We start from the raw sequence: 22,257 nt of genomic DNA on the forward strand, positions 1-22,257 counted from the left end.
TACGTTGTAAATCATCTTCACTTTGAAAGAGTAGTATTGCATAGCAGATTATTTTAAGTTGTTTTTCTCCCATTTGGTATCCTTTTTTAGTTCTTACTTTTTTTATTATTTCATACATAATCAGGTTGAACAATAGAGGACTCAGGGAATCTCCCTGTCTTATTCCATTGCCAGCTTCAATAGGGTCGGTTAGTTCTTCTTCTACTTTTACTTTTATTGTGTTGTTTTGGTAGATATTTTCGATCGTTTTGATTATTCCTAGAAGCATCTCTCTTGCGTACAGTAAGTGGATAACGTCGTTTAATTTGGCCCGGTCAAATGCCTTCTTAAGGTCCACGAAACATAGATATGCCGGTTTGTTTTATTCTAATGATTTCTCTTACACTTGCCTCTTATAAATATAGCGTCGGTGCATGATCTTCTCGACCTAAAACCTTGTTGTTCTTCTGCTAGTGTTATAATTTCATTCAGTTTATTTATCACTTTGATTGTTAATTTTAGTGTTGTGTTTAATAAATTAATTCCTCTGTAATTTTCCGGGTCAGATTTGTCTCCCTTTTTGAAGAGAGGTATTAAGATGCTTGATCTCCATTCTTGAGGAATTCAGTTTTGTTCTATTATTTTTTGGATGAGTTTTAATAGTTGTTTGGTCAGATCTGGTCCTCCGTAAGGAGTTCGTTCGATATTCTGTCATCTCCTGGTGATTTTCTATTTTTTAATTTCCTTAATGCTTCCTTTACCTCTTCCTCCTCAATATTTATTTCTTCGTTTGTCGTCACCTCTGGTGTAGGTGGTTCATTATCGTCACCTTTAGCAAATAGGGATCGAAAGTATTCTACTCATGTTTCCTTCTAAATGTGTTTTGTTTTTATTAATTCGTTCATCCCTTTTTTGTTTGTCCTCTGATCATTCTCCATATTTCTTTTTGTGTTCCGTAGAAGTCGTGTTCCATCTGTTTTGAGAAGCTCTGCCAGTGTTCCCTTTTTATTTGTCTAACTAAAGTATTCGTTTCATTTCTGATTAGTTTATAGTGGTTGTATGCCTGTTGTGTTCTGTATTGTTAAAATTCTTTTCTTCACTTCCTCTCTAAACCATGTTGTTTTCTTTTTTGATATAATAGTGTTCGTTACTTTCCTCTCTCCAAGTGATTTTGTTGCTGCGTTAATTATGTTATTTTTGAGTTTTTCCCAGCTTTCCTCGATGTTATCGTTTACTAATATTTCATTCCCAGCGATCTTTTCTGATATTCTTTTCCTGTATAAGTATTCCGTGGATTCTGTATTTAGTCCTTCGACTTTGACTTTTGTTTTTGTTGGCGCCGCTCTCTTGGGTTGGAAGTATTTCAGGATGATTCTTATTTCACATAATACTTGGCTATGGTCGCTACCTACATCTGCTGAGTTGAGGCATCTTACGTGGATTATTTTCGATGGATGTATATCTCTGTTGGTTATCGAGCAAAATCGTCTTGATAAAATACTTTCAAAAACCTGCCAAAGTAATGGGGATATAGGCTTTAAATCTAGCTCCTCAGATAAAACATACTCAGATTTAACAGATATTTAACAAGTGAAATTAGATGCCTTTCATTTTATACGATAACCAACATTGCATTGATTCAAACAGAATAAATAAACATATTTTTAGTACAACTTGATATTAGAATTAAAAATGGTGTGAAAAACATGACAATCCATTTGATCTTACCTCCATGAAGTCGCTTTTTTCAATGTATATAGTTCTATTCAGAATAACATCGTGACTACCCAGTTCTGGCTTGGATGGGAAGTTAGGAACTGACAAAGCTATAGGCTTACTATGCGGGAAGTTTTCTATGGTAATCTTCAATGGTTCTAAAACAACCATCCTCCTAAAAATGAAAAAAGAAAAATTTGTTTTCAATAATTCCACCACTTTGTAATATTTACCTTGGCGCTGTATTATTTAAGTAATCTCTAACGAAGGCCTCCAACATGGACGGATCTACAGTGCTTTGAGACCCTGTTACTCCCAATTGAGCACAGAAGTTGTTAATGGCTTCTGAAGGAAATCCGCGTCTTCTTAAGGCAGTGAGGGTGAACAGTCTTGGGTCGTCCCAATCTAAAAAAAACAAGATAAATATGGTTATATTTATAACACTAATGGAATATTTATTAAATCAATATTCATTGCCTTCTAAGCAGTACTATTTATAGAGTATGGTAACTACTTAAGAAATATTTTTTTTATTATTTTAGAAAAGTTAATATATCAGTATTGAAAATCATTATTTAAAAAAAATCGAATATTAGTTGTAACAGAAGTACAAAACAGTTCTCAAAAAATAGTTATTGTAACACTATACTAAGTAACACTATTCTAAATTATATTAAAATGTTAGAACCTTACTTTTAACTACTTGTTCATCAATAAGTTTGGCTATTTTTCTTTTTGATACGACTGTATAGTTAACATTGAGCCGTCCGTATTCCCACTGTACAGGACAATAGATATTTAAGGCATTGCATAACCAGTAGTAACTTGAACGCCTAAAAATAAATATATACATATATTTAATTCAGTTAACAGTAAAATATTAGAGAAATTGGAAAGTATAAAGCGAATTTGACTCGTACGAACAAGTATGGACAATTTCGACCTTTCAAATACTATGAGAGCGCGTAAACTGAGCCAGTCCTTTGTATATGTACGTGTAGTTATAGATACCGAAAATAATAATAATAAGATAATAATACAATTATTTGTTGGAATTTTTTAAACACTTTTGTGTATTGAACACAATTATGTTAATTTTTAGCAAAACTAAGGACAAAATTGGTGAACTAAACAAGAGTGGTATTTACAAATTGTTTTGTGGTGATTGTATAATATAACACACAGATAAATCAAACTTTGGACATCACATTAAATTTAATAATCATTCCTTTTCTCCTACCAAAAACAGTAAAATTTTACATAACATACTCAATAAAAATTTTAGACTTACGAACCTTTTAGAAGACCTTAAGATATCCAAGAAATCAAACTGGACCGTGATTGTTGCTTAAACACACAAATCAATCTCAACTGCAATTATAAACCTCTTTTTAAATTATTGTGGAAGACTTTAGAGGAAGAAGAATTCTTCTTCTTTAAGTGCCGTCTCCCGATCGGAGGTTGGATATCATCATCACTATCTTTACTCTATCTACTGCTGCTCTGAAGAGTTCTATAGAACTGCATTTAAACCAGTCCCTTAAATTCTTCAACTATGACACTCTCCTTCTTCCTATACTCCTTCCTCCTCTTATCGTTCCCTGTATTATCAGCCTTAGCAGTTCATATCGCTGTCCCCTCATTACGTGTCCCAGATATTGTAACTTTCTTATTTTTATTGTGTTTATTATTTCGCATTCTTTGCCCATTTCTCGCAATATTTCCGTGTTAGTTTTCTTCTGTGTCCATGCTATTCTAAGCATCCTCCTGTAACACCACATTTCAAAGGACTGTAACTTATTTATGTGTTCTTGCTTTAATGCCCAGCTTTCAAGCCCATATTGCAGTATCGAAAACACGTAGCATCTCAGTGCTGTTACTCTCAGTTCTAATCTAAGGTCTTTGTTGCAGAGAGTTGTTTTCATTTTTACAAATGCTTTTCTTGCTATTTCTATCCTTGCTCTTATTTCGTTTGTTTGATCATTATTGTCTGAAATCCAGGTTCCTAAGTATTTGTATTTATCAACCCTTTCTATCGGTACATTTCCCAAATGTATGTTTGTTGGTATATTTGTTTTCTTTGTTATTATCATGTATTTGGTCTTTTTTATATTCATTTTTAGTCCATATTTTTCACAGAAACTGTTTGTTTTATTTATCAGTAATTAGTTGTTCAGCAGAGCTTACCATAATTACGGTGTCATCTGCATATCTTATGTTGTTAATAGATCTTCCGTTAATTATTATTCCTTCACGTTGAGATAGTAATGCTTCTTCAAAAATGGCTTCACTATATACATTAAATAGTAATGGGGACATAATACATCCTTGCCTAACTCCTCTCCTGATTTCAATTTCTGGACTGGGTTCGTTATCTATTACGATTTGTGCTCTTTGATTCCAGTAGAGGTTTGTTATTATTCGTAAGTCCCTATAGTCTATGTTTTTTGTCTTTAGAATTTGGTCTTAGTCTCATGTCTTAGAAGAAGAAGGAAGGTCTAGGAAGAAGAGTGACCTCATGCAATCTTAAATAAAAATTTATTCTAATTTTTTAAATTCCATTACTAATTTAACAATTATTTGTAATCAATCATTTGACAAGTTATTCTTTCTTGAAACAAGAAAAATTTTCAAATTTTTATTTGAAATTATTACAAATCCAATCCAGAGATATAATTTTTAATAGACTTAAGTATCATACGTAGAAACATTACAATCTAGTTTCTTCTTTATATTTAAATTATTTGAGTTGTTGTTTTGGGTATAACTTGTCAACTGAACCTACTTTGTTTCCAATTTAATTATGAAATTTCCAATTTAATTATGAATTTCATTTCATCAATTTTTTAATAATTCCAATAATCTTAATTTTCTATGTATGACATATGTCAATTGTCACCTTCTTTGAGAAATCGTTTAAAAAGCTGGTAGTCGATTCCCGTCATTCTATCCACTGCTTTAACTCCAAGAAGTGGTCGGGTTCTGACATCCGTACCATTTTAAAGTTAGAAACCGCTGACAAGCCTTTATTGAAGCGATAACATCGGGTTTGAAAACCCGATGATAATGATATCGAACTTATATGGACTAGTAGCGAGGGAAAACTTATCTTTTAAAATGGATGATGTGAAACGTCTGTTAGCTACTGCTTTAAAAAACGTCACGCCAGACTTTTAGGAATCATTTAGAAGGCTGGCATTGGATTCCTCTCATTCTGTCTACTGCTTCAACTCCAACAAATGGTCGAGTTCTGAACCCGGACCATAACCAAATTTTTTAATCGTAAACGTAAACGATACGCTACTGAGTGTGAGGTAAGCACCAAAACTGAGTGATATATCTCTCTCTAACTTATGGCTTCGATTATCTACTGTTCTTTTCTACTGACCAGCGCCGTCATTAATTATTATATACTTTGACAAGTCCCTTATTCTATGACTATTTGACTGTATGTGAATTATCAATATAAAAGTTGATAAATTATCAATAATCACAACCTAGCAACAGTGTTGTCGTTAAAACTCAATTATCATTCCTCAGAATTTAGTGCCTATAATTTAGATACTCTACTATAACAAATATATTTTGACCTACACACATTTGAAATTTGAAATTACACAGTCATTAAGTAATGGATGGGCCACTCTAGTTTCTTATATATTCAGTAACTCTTGAGACATGGTTGAAATTAAGCGATTTTTGCTAACTCAATCTTGTTGAATTCGGTGACGGGACGGGACGTTACTTCTTCTTCTACCTCTTTATAAGCAATTCTGCTTGTTCATTAGCGGATTAATACCTCTATGGAAGGTTGTCACTCTTTTGGTGACAATTGGTGACTTATCTCTTGCTATTTTGACGACACGGTTCTCCTCTATTCTGCTTATGTGGTTATTCCATTCTTTTTTTCTATTTTGTGTCCATTCATTTATACACTGTACGTTACTTTTTCTTCTAATGGCTTCACTTCTCTTTCGATCTCTCAGTGTATTTCCTGCAATTCTTCTCAGTATTGCCGTTTCAGTATCTCTGTCGCTTCCAGCAGTATGTGCGTTGTGGCTGTGTCGGGTCTTGTTTCTGAGACATATGTCATTATTGGTCTTACACTGGCTTTATAAATTCTTGACTTCATCTCAGTGTTAATGTGTCTGTTTCGCCATATAGTGTTATTAAGACATCCTGTCAGTCTATTTGCTTTTTTGTATTTTATTTCCATTACTTGTTCAATACTGATGACATCAATTTCTATTTTACATCTGGTTGGTTCTTTGCTGACTACTATTGTTTTAGTTTTCTGAGATGAGATTGTCATATTAAATTCTTTTGCTCTTATGTTAAATCTGTGGACCAGTCTTTGCAGACTATCTTCATCTTGGGCTATCAATATTGCGTCGTCTGCCTAACAGAGTATTTTTATTTCTTTGCTTCCCATTCTGTATCCTCTTCCTTTGTTAACGCTTTTGATGATTTCACCATGATCAAATTGAGGAGCATTGGGCTCAATGAATCCTCTTGTCTTATTCTGCTGTCTATTTCTATAGGTCCTGTAAGTTGTCCATCTATTCTGACTTCCATTTTGTTGTTTTGGTAGATGTTTTCGATAGTTTTTATAATATTTACGGGAACTTCTCTATTACACAGAAGATATTACATCTTTGAGTCTTACTCTGTCAAACGCTTTCTTTAGGTCAGACACAGAAATGCTGGTCTATTATACTCTAGTGATTTCTCAGTAATTTGCTTTATAGCGAATATTGCATCTCTACACGATCTTCTACTACAAAAACCAGGTTGTTCATCTGCTAAACTTATCCTCTGATTTATTAGCACTTGTAAAATTTTAGTTGTAAGTTTTAGCGTAGTATTTAACAAGTTTTCTGGCTGTTTTTTATCTCCTTTTTTGAATAGTAGAATTAGTTCGCTTGTTCTTCATTCTTCCGGTCTTTTATTGCGTTTTATAATTTTATTAATTAATGTTGTTAATTTTTCTGTCATTGGTGCTCCACAATATTTCAGTAATTCGTTTGGTATCCCGTCTTTACCTGCTGCTTTTCTGTTCTTCAGGTTTTCAAATATTTTCCGAACTTCCTGTACATTTATATTAAGTTCTTCATTTGGGGTAATTTCTGGTGTTTCCGGTTTTAGCGTCGTTTGTTCTTTCTCTGCATAGAGCTTTTTTAGGTAGTCAATCCACGTATCCTTTTCTATGTTTTTTGGTTCTATTAGTTCCATTACCTCCGTTCTTTGACCGCTTATGAAGCGACATATTTCCTTTTGCAGACCGTAAAAATCATGTTCCATTTCTTTCGAAAAGCGTTCCCAGTGATCATTTTTCATACAAGTGCATGTGTTTCGTTTCTAATTGTCTTGTAATTATGGTATGCCTCTTGTGTTTTGGTTGACATGTATTTCAGGTAAGCTTTTCTCGTCTTTACATTTTTCTTCCACTTCTGTACAAAACCATGGAGTTCTTCGCTTGGGAACGATTTATTTTTATTTATATTTCTTTCATTAAGAACTTTCTTGACCGAGGCTAAGGTATTAGACTTCATTTTTGACCAGTTTTCTTCGATTCCATCACTTTTTGTGATATATGTTTCTGCTTTTTTCGATTATTCTTTTTTGGAATACGTATCTTGTGGAGTCATCCTGTAAGCTTTCGACTTTTATCTTTGTGGTGTATTCTGGTGTTTTGTTAGCACATATAATGTGTTTTCATTCGGATTTTGCACATTACCAATTTATGTTCGATTCCTATTTCTGCTGATGTTAGTGCTCTTACATCCAAGATTTGAGAGGGCTGTAACTCTCTATTCGACAGAATATAGTCTATCATAGATCTTTGTCCTCTACTGTTTTAAAAAGTGTATTAGTATTGTTTTTTGTGAGGGAAAAATGTATTATTAATACGTATTTCGTTTATGCTGCAGAGGTCCATCAGAAGGTCTCCGATTTCATTTCTGATATCTTCATTATATCGCTGTTTATTCCTGGAACTATATCATTGCCAACAAGGGCGTTAAAATTACCCATAATGATTATATATTCATCGGGACGTTACTTGATGGAACAAATTATTTAATCGGGTGCCGATCCTACAATCATATTCTGTTTTCCATATTTTTACTTCAATACCGACATTGCCATATATACACTAAACAACGAATTATAGAACTAAAGGGCCTTTATATGTATCTAAATGTGGGCAACAAGAGGTTTTCAATGGGGATAATAGAAAAGCTATTTCAATTACCTGGATTGGAACTCCTTGGTACAAAGTGAATGAGTGATATGTTCTATGCTATCACATAAACAATGGGTGTAATCGTAGGTTGGGTAGATACACCATTTATCTCCAGTTCTATGATGGGGAGTGAATCTTACCCTATAAGCCACTGGATCCAGTTTTCCCTCTTCCAAAGTAATCTTCATTCTCAATGTTGCTGCGCCTTCGTCGATTTTTCCGTTTTTCATATCCTAAAATAAAAAAATATATATATAACGGTACAAGTTGACAATTTTTTACAATTATATTGTAAAGTTCATAAAAAGGTCAACGATGAAATATATAATACCTTAGAGTAGTGAATTTTACTCGTCAAAGAAGTGGTAACGCGCCATCTAGCCTTCAAGCGAAAGTAAAGCCGATTTTAACCGGTCCGCAATTCGTTTGGTGCTCATTTTCGGATGGACACAACTCAGTTTTGTTAATTATTTTTGTGCGATTTCTGAGTGAAAAGTAGCAATTTTTTTAACTCTTTAAAATGGTGATGTGTTCGGCTTACGGTTGTAAAAGCAACAACAAAAAGAATGAAGTGGGAGTTAAATTTCGCAGGTAAAGAAATATTTTTGTTATGGGTGGGTAGATGAAAATACACTAAATACTCCTTTATTCTTACATATTGCCTTTTAAGCTGTTTTTTATTTAAACAACAACACTTTAATGTACCTAATTACATAACTAAAATTACATGTTTTAGTTATTTTAGTTAGAATAAACTAATTTATAATGGGATTTATAAAACATATTATAGCAACTACGAAAATGAAATTAATAACATTTACTTTTTATATAGGTTTCCAACAAACGAACCAAAAACAAGTCTTTGGATTGAAAATATGAAAATTAAAAACTTTATACCCACTAAAAACCACAGAATCTGCTCGAAGCATTTGAAAAATAATTTATTTTATGGAACTATGGCAGGAAAAGTGAAATTGTTATATCAAGCAGTACCAACTATATTTCTTGAGTTGCCAAAAAGTGTGCTGCCAAAAGGAGGACTTGGAAAGGTATTATTAGAAATCATTTTCATGTTGTATAAAAGATAATTTTACATTGAGTCTACAATAAAAATTATAGATTAAGGCTGTTTTAGCAGTTCAAGCCAACTGCGATTTGAAATGGGCGTATCACTTACTTTTCTACACTGCTTACGCGAGACCATCTTTACTCAGTGCCGCCGGCCGACGGGTAGTTTAATGACAACAAATACATTATTCTCCATTCAAATTAGTTTTAACACGAACTAACTGACCGTACGTTCATGAGATTTGACGTCACGAAGGCGATAACGATGAAACTAAGCCCAATGATGAGTAACACGTTTCACTATTAGATTTCAGTATTTTTTAGCAATTTTCTTTAAAGTTGGAACACGCTTTTCTCGATTATTACTGGACACAGAAAGGTGAAACAAAAATCAACGATTACAGAAAAAAAAACTCTTTCGAGTGATGGGCGTAAAAAGTTTGGTTATAATAGAACGTTAAACAGTATATTCCAATTTTTCAACAGAAGTTTCAAAAAAATAAAAAAAGTAAAACCATCAGTTTAAAGGCAACATAATTTAGAATAACGTGTCCAAATTTCAAGACATTTTGTCAGTAAATAACAGAGAAAACACTGTCCCTAGGTTTTGATGCACCGATAAAACAGCCTTAAGTACAACTAGTTTATCAACCTTTAAGTTGAAAATGGTTGTACAGTCCCATTTAAAAAAATTATGTGGCACTGTACAGTGCGGTATTATTAAAAAAATATTTATTTGTCTGGTTTTTCTTATTGTACACGACTTCATAATTATTTATTATCATGGTATAATAATACATAGTCATGTTATTGAGTAAATGAACTTAGATCACAGTGAGACTAAGCTCATTTAATCAATGTTTTTGTGTTATTTTACTAAAAGTTCCACAAAAAATTTACTCTTTATGTACTTTATTGTTACAGAGAAAGAGACATGCAGAGTCAATTGATGTGGGATCAACGAGTGGGATTGCTATCCCTAATGATGAACTCAGTGTTCAAGAGAAGATATTAAAACTTAGGTTAGAACTGGAAGAACATAAAAGTGCGGTTAAGTCCAAGAAAATCAGAATTTTGTCACAAAAATTAAGAAGAATGAAGAAAAAGGTATTGTTTATAAAACGTCTAATAAAAGATTTACAATTAAAAAATTTGTTTGTTAGAAAAACATTCAGTTTTATTTGAAAACATGCCACCTATATGTAAAGAACTGGCAAGACGGAAAATAAGCAAACAAATGAAATATTCTTCTACATTAAAACAATTTGCGATAACTTTAAATTTTTTTTTTCCAAAGGGGTATAATTACGTGAAGGAGAAATTTCAAACTTGTCTTCCACATCTTTAACAATATTAGGTTCAGAAATGTTAACGGAGAACTTGGGTTCACAAAAGAATCTCTTGGAATTTTAAAAAAATATAATGAGAAGTCACAAAGTCCTCTATTGCTATCTCTATAATGGATGAAATGTCAATATGTAAGAATGTAGAAGGGGACGGGACAAAATTTCAGGGGTATGTCGATTTTGGAAACGATTTGCAAAATGATAGCAATGACACAGTCAAAGATGCTTTTGTTTTTATGGCGAATTGTGTTAATGGAAGCTGGAAAATTCCAGTTGGGTATTTTTTTATAAACGAGTTAAATGGGACACAAAAAGCAAATCTTGTTAATCAATGTCTGCAGTTGATCGAAACAGAAACATCGGCTCACGTAACATCATTAACATTTGACGGGGCAACAGCAAATGTTGCAATGACGCATATTCTGGGATGCAGTAGGCATTTAGCAATATAAAACCCTTTTTTTTTTAATACAAGATAAAAAATATTTCATCTTTTACAACCCTTGTCATATGGTTAAATTAATTAGGAACATAATCCTAATAATGTAAAATCTGTCTTAAAAGACAGGTAAGATTATTTTTCACGTTGAGAACGTCTATGAATAACTGTTCTGATGAGACTTATTAAGTCGAAATACGTATCAACAGATACATAGACGCTTTGTACGTGAAATCAAATCTTTGCTGTCTTTTTCATTTTATTCGGATCTACTCTGTATGAGTACAAGAAACAAATTCGTTAAGGATTTCTGCTTAGTTGATAGACATGTCTTGGAATGCAAATTTTAGATTCCCCATGTCTCTATTAACATCTTTATCAACGTCTGTTATACCTTGCATTTTTAGAAGGTTCAGATTAAAGCAGAAATCTGAATTTGTTTCGAAACTATCTTACCGATTTTTCTATCAGATGTCGCTATTGCGTCCATAACGAAGCCATTTTATTGTTGCTTCTTAAAAGACAGAGAAGATTATTTTTCACGTTGAGAACGCCTATGAATAACTGTTCTAATGAGACTTATTAAGTCGAAATACGTATCAACAGATACATAGACGCTTTGTACGTGAAATCAAATCTTTGCTGTCTTTTTCATTTTATTCGGATCTACTCTGTATGAGTACAAGAAACAAATTCGTTAAGGATTTCTGCTTAGTTGATAGACATGTCTTGGAATGCAAATTTTAGATTCCCCATGTCTCTATTAACATCTTTATCAACGTCTGTTATACCTTGTATTTTTAGAAGGTTCAGATTAAAGCAGAAATCTGAATTTGTTTCGAAACTATCTTACCGATTTTTCTATCAGATGTCGCTATTGCGTCCATAACGAAGCCATTTTATTGTTGCTTCTTAAAAGACAGAGAAGATTATTTTTCACGTTGAGAACGCCTATGAATAACTGTTCTAATGAGACTTATTAAGTCGAAATACGTATCAACAGATACATAGACGCTTTGTACGTGAAATCAAATCTTTGCTGTCTTTTTCATTTTATTCGGATCTACTCTGTATGAGTACAAGAAACAAATTCGTTAAGGATTTCTGCTTAGTTGATAGACATGTCTTGGAATGCAAATTTTAGATTCATATGTCTCTATTAACATCTTTATCAACGTCTGTTATACCTTGCATTTTTAGAAGGTTCAGATTAAAGCAGAAATCTGAATTTGTTTCGAAACTATCTTACCGATTTTTCTATCAGATGTCGCTATTGCGTCCATAACGAAGCCATTTTATTGTTGCTTCTTAAAAGACAGAGAAGATTATTTTTCACGTTGAGAACGCCTATGAATAACTGTTCTAATGAGACTTATTAAGTCGAAATACGTATCAACAGATACATAGACGCTTTGTACGTGAAATCAAATCTTTGCTGTCTTTTTCATTTTATTCGGATCTACTCTGTATGAGTACAAGAAACAAATTCGTTAAGGATTTCTGCTTAGTTGATAGACATGTCGTGGAATGCAAATTTTAGATTCCCCATGTCTCTATTAACATCTTTATCAACGTCTGTTATACCTTGTATTTTTAGAAGGTTCAGATTAAAGCAGAAATCTGAATTTGTTTCGAAACTATCTTACCGATTTTTCTATCAGATGTCGCTATTGCGTCCATAACGAAGCCATTTTATTGTTGTTTCTTAAAAGACAGAGAAGATTATTTTTCACGTTGAGAACGCCTATGAATAACTGTTCTGATGAGACTTATTAAGTCGAAATACGTATCAACAGATACATAGACGCTTTGTACGTGAAATCAAATCTTTGCTGTCTTTTTCATTTTATTCGGATCTACTCTGTATGAGTACAAGAAACAAATTCGTTAAGGATTTCTGCTTAGTTGATAGACATGTCTTGGAATGCAAATTTTAGATTCCCCATGTCTCTATTAACATCTTTATCAACGTCTGTTATACCTTGCATTTTTAGAAGGTTCAGATTAAAGCAGAAATCTGAATTTGTTTCGAAACTATCTTACCGATTTTTCTATCAGATGTCGCTATTGCGTCCATAACGAAGCCATTTTATTGTTGCTTCTTAAAAGACAGAGAAGATTATTTTTCACGTTGAGAACGCCTATGAATAACTGCTCTAATGAGACTTATTAAGTCGAAATACGTATCAACAGATACATAGACGCTTTGTACGTGAAATCAAATCTTTGCTGTCTTTTTCATTTTATTCGGATCTACTCTGTATGAGTACAAGAAACAAATTCGTTAAGGATTTCTGCTTAGTTGATAGACATGTCGTGGAATGCAAATTTTAGATTCCCCATGTCTCTATTAACATCTTTATCAACGTCTGTTATACCTTGCATTTTTAGAAGGTTCAGATTAAAGCAGAAATCTGAATTTGTTTCGAAACTATCTTACCGATTTTTCTATCAGATGTCGCTATTGCGTCCATAACGAAGCCATTTTATTGTTGCTTCTTAAAAGACAGAGAAGATTATTTTTCACGTTGAGAACGCCTATGAATAACTGTTCTGGTGAGACTTATTAAGTCGAAATACGTATCAACAGATACATAGACGCTTTGTACGTGAAATCAAATCTTTGCTGTCTTTTTCATTTTAATTAGGAACACTTTTGGAAATAAACGTCATACAATAATCGATGGAGATGGAAATTCTATAAATTGGAACTATATAGAATATCTTCTAGAGTTACAAAAACACGAAGGTTTACATTTGACTAATAAACTTCGTAAAATCACGTCAAGTTTTGTAAGCAAAAAATGAAAGTGCGTCTAGCGGTTTAACTTTTATTTCGACTGTCGAAAATGTCTATCCTCCAGATAACTATCTAACAGATAGGACAATATTTATCTGAAGGTGAAAAGACCGGCCCTTTCATGCAAGAAGGTTATTATTTTAAAAATTTAATTTTAATTCTTTTTTTTATGTTTTTTTATCCTAAAATATTGGCTGCGAATTTAATGATCGGTAAAAAATATAATACAAAACTCCAGCTTTCCCAACAAATGAATTGCCAAACTATAGTCGGACAATTTTCAATTAAAGATGACTAATCTACAAACTGAAAAATTGAGAGGAGTGACCGTCACATGGTGATGGGCAAAATCACTAGTTTTGTATAAGCGTATAAAAAAAAAATAATGAAATATAAATAAATATCAATTGAGAGTTGACTAAATTATTATATAAACTAAATAAAATGTTTAAAAATAATAATTATATTTATATGAAATTATTTTAAAACGAGACGTATAATAAAAATTGAAACTGATAATTCAATATTGTTATTATGTAATTGGATGGCATTTATGACTTGAATTTTGACAATCGTTACGAATCGAATCTTTTAGTGACATATATTTTTTTAATTTTTTATTTCTCATTTAATGTTTGTATTTTGTTGGTTATTTTCATCCAGTTTTTAATTTAAACCTGCTTGGAATAAATATATGATGACTAGAAACGAATTGATCGAGAGTAGTTAATCGATGTGAAGACCGTTAATTCGTGACGCCTTCTCGTGGTGTTAGTTCCGTGGCCAGTCAAAAGTTGTGAGTTCTATAATGACGTCTATTTTTGTTTCATCGACTTTGAGAAGGCATTCCAAGGCTACTAAAATACTTATATTACAATCAAGTAGCCTCTACTCAAATTGGAGATAATCGCATTGAAAAACTACCCATCTGAATGTGGAGTAATGACAGGGTTGTTTTGCCACCCAGTCTTTTGAAGAAATCGTTACCGAGGCTTTGAATGAAAGACAAGAGTGAGTAGTAATCAATAATATCAAATATGCTGACGATACAGCCGTTCTTGCAGAAAATTTACAAGATCCATACATTAGTAAAGTGGATGGCAGTTAAAAAAAAGAAAAATTCGACGTTGGCCGTTTTTCTAACAAACTCCATAACAGCGTAAATAAACTCTAAAATATCTTTTGTAACTAACCTCCATTTCTAAACCCCCACTTCTACTACCGTTAAGTAGATATTTACATACCTCAAAGAGTTGTAAATTCTCTTCGACTGGCCTATCCCTCCATGGTGAAGGTTGAGGATTGAAACCTTTCATCTCATCAGCTGTTTGGTGACAAACGTATGCGAGTCCTTTCTTGATTAATTCAATCGCCCACGTATACAATTGGTCGAAATAGTCTGAGGAGTGTGTTATCTTATATGGGGTATATCCTAAAAGAATTATTTAAAAGTATAGTATCGGCAAGTGACACATAGTGTAGTCCACATCTTATTCTCTAATTTTTCTAGGTGAAAAATTAAAAATACGTTGAAGAATGCCATATGATGGATATGACCTGCTACAATTTAGTGATACTACAAAAACATCTAACATATACAGTGGGTGATCAAATTATTAGAGCCATCTAGTAAAATTCAATTTTTTTACAAAAAGGGTATATAATTGAGCTGTATAATATATTAATGCGTTTGTTTCCATTTGATTATCTTGTAAGACTTTATGAAAGTACAGTAAATATAGTCGGTTCGCTATATTTATGCGGGTTTCGGATTAAAAATTTTATTGTAAGTACCCAGTTTTAATTACCTGCTCTTTGGGGAAATATCAACTGGTCAAATGAAATGAAAAATAATCCATAACTTTTTTTAATTAAATAATAATGGAAAATCTTTTATATAATTGACAGTATAATAAGGAGAATTACTTCATTAATGGAGTCTAATGTGGCTAATATAAACCTAATAATACTTTTATATTACACTTCACACAGAAAATATGGTCTATGTATATTTGTTCCATGGAGAGAATTTCTAATGAAAAATAAAAAAATTTAACTTGCCAACAAAAATGAAAAATAGTCATTATCATCAAAAATATCATAATCGTCATCATCATCACTGTCATCACCATTAATTGTTATTATGATTGGACTTATTTCGTTTATTTTATTTTCACGAGCCCACCAATCTTCTATTAGTTTCTCGCAATTGAATATACAGTTGCACCACACTTCTGGAGTTACAATTGAAAGTGCCTTTCGCCAAGTTTCCCGAACTGCGTCGTCGCTATAACCGTTAGGCCCAATATGGTTGTCATAATATTGTTTTGCTATTCCCCATATATATTCGATGGGATTAAACTGGCAATGATACGGTGGCAGACGTAAAACTTGATGACCGTAACTTTCAATAATCTGATCCACAACAAAGGTTATTGGTTTTGCGTGGATATTTGCCAAGCGTAATAATTATTCTGATTTTAAAATATGTTGTAAATGTATATGTTCCTTTGTCAATCATTCTTTAATTTTATTAACAGTCCAAGAATTCGTTGGACTTTTGTTTAATACTTCAGAATGGTAAGGTGCATTGTCTAAAATAATTACGCTGGGCTCACTTATACCTGGGAGAAGTTTTTCATGTAACCATTTTACAAACATTTCTGTGTTCATATTATCGTGATAGTCACTTGATTTTGATTTAGATGAAAATATTAAATCAGCACCTTCTATAAAACCCGATTTCCCTCCTGCATGTAAAATTATGTGTCGCTTCCCTTCTCCATCAGTATGTTTGATAGACTTTACGTTATCATCTTGCCATATTCTCTTGGTTGCACCCCTAGAAAATATCCACGTTTCGTCTAAATATATAAAATGTGCCCTTTCTTCTTTTAATTTAGAATATTTTCTTAGAAAGTTAATTCTTTTATGCACAACAGAACTTCTTTCACAAACGGCTTTTCTGTTATCCTCCTTTTGAAATTTGAAACCCAAATTATGTATCACTTGCCATAGACTTGTTCTGCCAATTTCGTCAAATTTTCTATCTTTTAATTCCGAGAGAATTGTATTTAAGGTCACATGCTCCTTGTTGGCTCGCATTCGATAAATGGTATCACGAATTTCAAATTTTTTTCCATCTGGAATATCTTCCGTTTTCAATGATAGGCGAGTTTTTCGGTGATCTTCTTTCGGCCGTTCATTATTGCGATTTTGTAATACTCCTCTTAGTTTGGTTTCACTAATTCATAGAGCATCACATACGCGTTGTTGAACAGACATTACCGATTTGAAAGGACCGCCATTTTCTTTTTCATCCGTAAAATACTTATGTACACTACAAATTAGACTATCTACATCTAACACACGTCTAGGCATTTTTAAATATTTCCACCAAACATACAATGTCAACACTGGCAAAGAATCAATTCAACTGCAATATTGTAACAAATTTATACCTACCCTAATGTTATTTTAATGTGTTTTAAAATATGACCATTAATGCAGTTTTTACCTAATTTTCTGGGAAGTCGTTTACTGCAACTGGTCATCAATGAGTCATTAGCATAATTTTGTTAATCCGAAACCCGCGTAAATATAGCGAACCGACTATAGTCTCGCAATAGTGGCAACACAGGCGTGGTAATACGTGACTGATATGCCATTGTTTGTCAGTGCTGTCCAGCCTAGCTTGCAAGTCGTGTGCACATTATTTTGCATTCTTGGTATTTAGAGTTATAATATATAGTTTTCATTGCTATCTAGTAATATTCTGGCAGTCATATCCTATTTTTTTAAATTTAGCAAACATTGCATGTTCGTTACACCAGTGGTACCAGAACATCATGGGAAAAGCCAAAGATATCTGACCAAGAAAAATAGCGGAAATAAAAACTTTATTATTGAACACTAATCACTCCAACAAAAAAATGGCATCAACTTCTAAAGTTTCAAGTTCAACTGTGGACAGTACAAAGAAAAAACTTGACGAAAATTTGGATTTGACCACACGACGCAAACAAAAATGTGGTCGAAAAAAAAATTGCAACACTTACAACACCACGAGATGTAAGTAAAATTCGAGATATAATCTTGGCAAACCGAAAACAACCTCGAAGGAGTTTAACGAAAATGATGCAGGAGTCTGGCATCAATGTTTCACCAATTATAGCTCGTCGGCGAATATAGGATATAGGGTTTTCAACCGACCTCACACCAGCCATGAAGAAAAAAAGCTTTAATGGGCTATAGATCATAAAGATTGAACCATTGATGATTGGAATCAGATAAATAACATTACTTAACATTGTTTTTCTTTTATGTAGTTTACAGTTGATCAATTTATCCACGATTCTATAATAATAATAATATTACAGGTTTGCCTGTAATCTACTGTGCAGATCCTCATGGATGGAGCTGAATGTATGAGGAGAAGACCTGGGGAAAAATGTAAAGCGGATTATATTGTGAGGACAGTAAAGCACTACCCCAGAATTATGGTGTGGTCTATCATAAGCAGTCAAGGAACTGGTAGACTCTACATTGTCGAAAGACAATGCGGTAGGACCAGTACTTGAGAGTACTGCAAACAAAAATGCTTTCCCAGGTCCAGGAGTGGCTCCCGAATAAGAGTTTCACGTTTATGTATGACTCGGCGACTTGTCACAAGGCAAAAACTGTTACAAAATTCCTTGATGACAACCAGATAAAAGTGCTCGAATGGCATGACAATTCGCTAGATTTTAATCCAATAGAAAATCTTTAAAAGCTCATGAAGAAAGAAATTTCAAATGAAATTATAACCACAAAACGTCAATTGATCGAGCACTTAATACAGTATGGCACAGCAGTGGAACAATTCAACAAAATTGCCAGAAATGTATAGAAAGTATGTCAAGAAGGTGCCAGACAGTCATTGCTACAAAGGGTGACACTACCAAGTAAAGGGTGATTCATTTAGAGGTACTTTTTTCAACAAGAAAAAACAATGAAAAAAATAAATTTTATTTGAACATATTTATTATCATACAAAAGAACCATTCTTTACAATTACTTCTTAAAGATAATTTCTTTTAAATGTTTGCCATGAACTACGGTTAAGTTGGTTCATTCTGAAGTTCCAATTCTCGATGACTCGTTCCAGCATTTCGATTGGTATTTCACCAATCAATCGAGTAATATTGGCCTCCAATGCCTCAATCGCATCTGGTTTATTCATATAGACTTTGGACTTTAAGTAGCCCCAAAAGAAAGAGTCTAGAGGTGAGATGTCACAGGATCTAGGCGGCCAATTCACTGGTCCAAAGCGTGAAATAATTTGTTCACCGAATCGTTCTAGCAGTAAAGCCATGCTTTCACGAGCTGTATGGCAAGTGGCGCCATCTTGTTGGAACCAAATGTCGCCGAGACCAAGAGCTTCAATGTTAGGTACCAAATAGTCCGTTATCATGGCACGATAACGGTCTCCATTCACAGTAACATTCTGGTCGGCCTCTGTTTTAAAGAAATATGGACCAACGATTCCACCAGCCCATAAACCACACCAAACAGTTGTTTTTTCAGGGTGTAATGGCAACTTTTGAACCTCTTTGGGTTGTTCATCACCACAAATACGGGCATTTTGTTTATTAACGTACCCATTAAGCCAAAAATGGGCCTCATCTAAAAACAAAATTTTTCTCGAAAACAGTGGATCTTCTGAAAGCATATCAAGAGCCCATCGACTGAAACGGTGACGACTCGGAAGGTCGGTCGGCTTCAGCTCTTGCACTAATTAAATTTTGTATGCTTTTAAACCAAGATCCTTACGTAAAATACGCCAAGTTGTTGCATTAGACAAGCCAAGCTGTTGAGAACGGCGACGAATCGATTCTTCATTATTTTCGAGTACACTATCCGTTACCGCCGCTATATTTTCTTCAGTGCGTGCTGAATGTGTCTATTTGGTCGCGTGTTATCCAATAATGAAAACTGGGTTTCAAACTTACTAATCGTAAAGCGAATTGTACAGTTCCCGTCATATAAAACTGGTACACTTTTTTTTTCCCAATGTAAACCTGTGTTCAGACTCGGTTCGTGAATCAATTCGTTGTTGCCATCACAGATAACGGAATTGCACTAAATTTAAATAAAAAAGAACGTTAAAAAATGTTTAAAATTTTTATATAGGTATTATTATTATTATCATTAACAACAAAAAACCGTATCTAATAAATTTAATAACCAGAGAGAGGGTTGCGATAATGCCCAAAATGTTAAAAGGACCTTTAAACGTAGGGTATTGGCACAGGACACATTGGAATGCATCTACTGTAATTTTATAATGTGTCTGTCGCACAGCCCTCCGTTAAGCTAATTTGATAGAATATTTCGTTGAACTGACAACGTTGCCCTAGAAATTTGAATGACATATGTGACAAGATCAACTTACACAACTTGAAAAACACAATTTTCGGTTATAAGAGTTGTACCAGTTTTTTATGACGCGAACGGTACGTTCGGTAGGCCGATTATGTGGACCATAAATTGCTCTAAGCGCACGAAACACATTCCTCACAGAACTCCCATTTTCAAAATACAACTTAATAATTTCTAGACGCTGTGTCGGGCTAAGTCTTTCCATCATGAAATATCAAACAATACTGAACAAAAGCGAAATGTCAGTTTGACAGTATTCATGCACGATCTCCAATCAAATCCCCACCAAAAAAAGTACCTCTAAATGAATCACCCTTTATTAGGCTTAAGGCACAATTTTAACTGTTTTTGTGTAATTACTTGTTTCTTTTTTAATATCTGTAAACTTTGTAAGGTTCTAAATCACAGTAAAATAGAATTAAGCACAAAAATATGTTTTATAGCTCAATTACATACTATTATTAAACAAAAAGCAAAATTTTATGGAGTGGCTCTACTAATTTGATCATGTACTGCAGTGTGGTCCAACCTCAGGCACGCGGGCCGCAAGCGGCCCAAAGCTCGTTAAACTGCGGCCCCCGCAAACACATTTCAAAAATATTGCCATTGATAACTTTCACCTGTTCCAAGCCTAACTGTCCGTAATCTTAAGAAAGTAGTTAACCTTGAACACCCACTCCCGATGAGCGGGCAGTTAGCTTCAGTCAGCTGCACGTGTCGTGTTGACTTAACAGTGGCGAATAAATTGAATGTTAAATTCAGAATGAATAGTGCCAAAAAACGCAAAATTTTCGAAGAGAATCGTATGTTCCAAGGAAAATGGGAAAATCAATATTTCTTCATCGAATTAAAAAGCAAATCTCAGTGCATTATTTGTTGTCAAGTACTCGCGGTATTAAAAGAATACAATATTAGTAGGTATTATGAAACCCAGCACAAAACAAAATACGACAAATATCAAGGTGAAGGTTGCAATACTCTTGTAAAATAACTTAAAGCTAAATTGAATAAACAAAAATCTCTATTTACAAAACCGACAGCTGTTCAATCATCAAGCTTAGCAGCATCATATGAAGTATGTTTAGAGCTTGTCAAAAGTAAAAAAACATTTAGAGATGGAGAAATGATCAAGCGGTGTGCCGTTAAAATGGCGCGATCGTTTGGAGATGAAAAGATGGCCAAAAAATTTTTAATGTGTTTCAGTTTCCCATCAAACTGTATCTGTATCAAATAACCCTGGACGAATTTAATATAACTGACAAAAATCAGCTATTAATTTTTGTTAGATACATCAGTGAAGATTTTTGTGTAACTGAGGAACTTCTAAAACTGCACCACATGGAAGACGGGACCAAAGGTATAAATATATTTGAAGCAGTTAGTGACACTGTGAAAAATATAGGTGTCATATCAGTAGGTTATGATTACGGTCACGGGGCTCTAGGCACAATGTATGGAGACTCTTTGTCAGTTGTCACTACTTGTCAACGTTTGTTACATAGTAGAACATGGATTCTTGGAGACTTTGTTAAAAAGTATGTTTAAATAAATGTATTAAACTCAATGAAATATTATTACTATAGGTGGTCTTCAAAAGTGCTCTTGCGTTTGCACCGACGGAGCAAAAGCAATGACGGGACGCATAACGGGATTGGCTGGACTTTTGCGAGAAAATGGTGTTAACTGTGTTATGTTTCACTACATTATCCATCAAGAGGCTCTCTGCGGAAAGATAATTAAAATCAACGATACTATGAAAACTGTAGTGCAGATAGTAAACAGCTTAAGAGGAGGAAACAGAGCTCAGCAACACCGAAAATTCATCTCTTTCTTGGAGGAATTAAATACTGAATATAAGGACTTCCCCCTTCATTCAGAGATACGCTGAGATCTTACTGTTTTTTTGAAATGGAAATTGTTATTAACACGGACGTATTTATAACAAAGCTTAAGAACAAAACATTTCTTCATGAACTGGCATTTCTAACAGACATTACCTCTCACTTGAACACATTAAACCTACAACTCCAGGGGAAAAATAAGATAGTATCACAGTTGGTTGGTCAAATTGAGACATTTCGCAAAAAACTTGATCTGTTCGAGAACTGCATGAAAATAAACGACCTCACACATTTTCCTGCGTGTTTCGAAATAAATCAAGAAGAAACCATGGTCGATTTCTCGGGGATTTCAAAGGTTTTCGGAATTTGATGGAATTTTTAACAATCCAATGGGAGTCAACATC

The 22,257-nt window shown here is 33.5% G+C and overlaps 1 protein-coding gene across 1 annotated transcript in view; it reads right to left on the minus strand.

Moving 5' to 3' along the window:
- GlnRS (Glutaminyl-tRNA synthetase) overlaps positions 1 to 22,257 on the minus strand; it is a 45,889-nt gene that overhangs the window by 6,637 nt on the left and 16,995 nt on the right. Inside the window, exons 6-10 of the mRNA XM_072543792.1 lie at positions 14,837 to 15,024; positions 7,949 to 8,172; positions 2,389 to 2,528; positions 1,929 to 2,100; positions 1,708 to 1,870 (exon numbers count right to left, since the gene is read on the minus strand). Of these exons, the coding sequence (XP_072399893.1) occupies positions 1,708 to 1,870; positions 1,929 to 2,100; positions 2,389 to 2,528; positions 7,949 to 8,172; positions 14,837 to 15,024 (887 nt within the window). The remainder of the gene's footprint in view (positions 1 to 1,707; positions 1,871 to 1,928; positions 2,101 to 2,388; positions 2,529 to 7,948; positions 8,173 to 14,836; positions 15,025 to 22,257) is intronic.

This window comes from Diabrotica undecimpunctata, chromosome 9, assembly GCF_040954645.1.
Source record: "Diabrotica undecimpunctata isolate CICGRU chromosome 9, icDiaUnde3, whole genome shotgun sequence".
NCBI classification, from domain to species: Eukaryota; Metazoa; Arthropoda; class Insecta; order Coleoptera; family Chrysomelidae; genus Diabrotica; species Diabrotica undecimpunctata.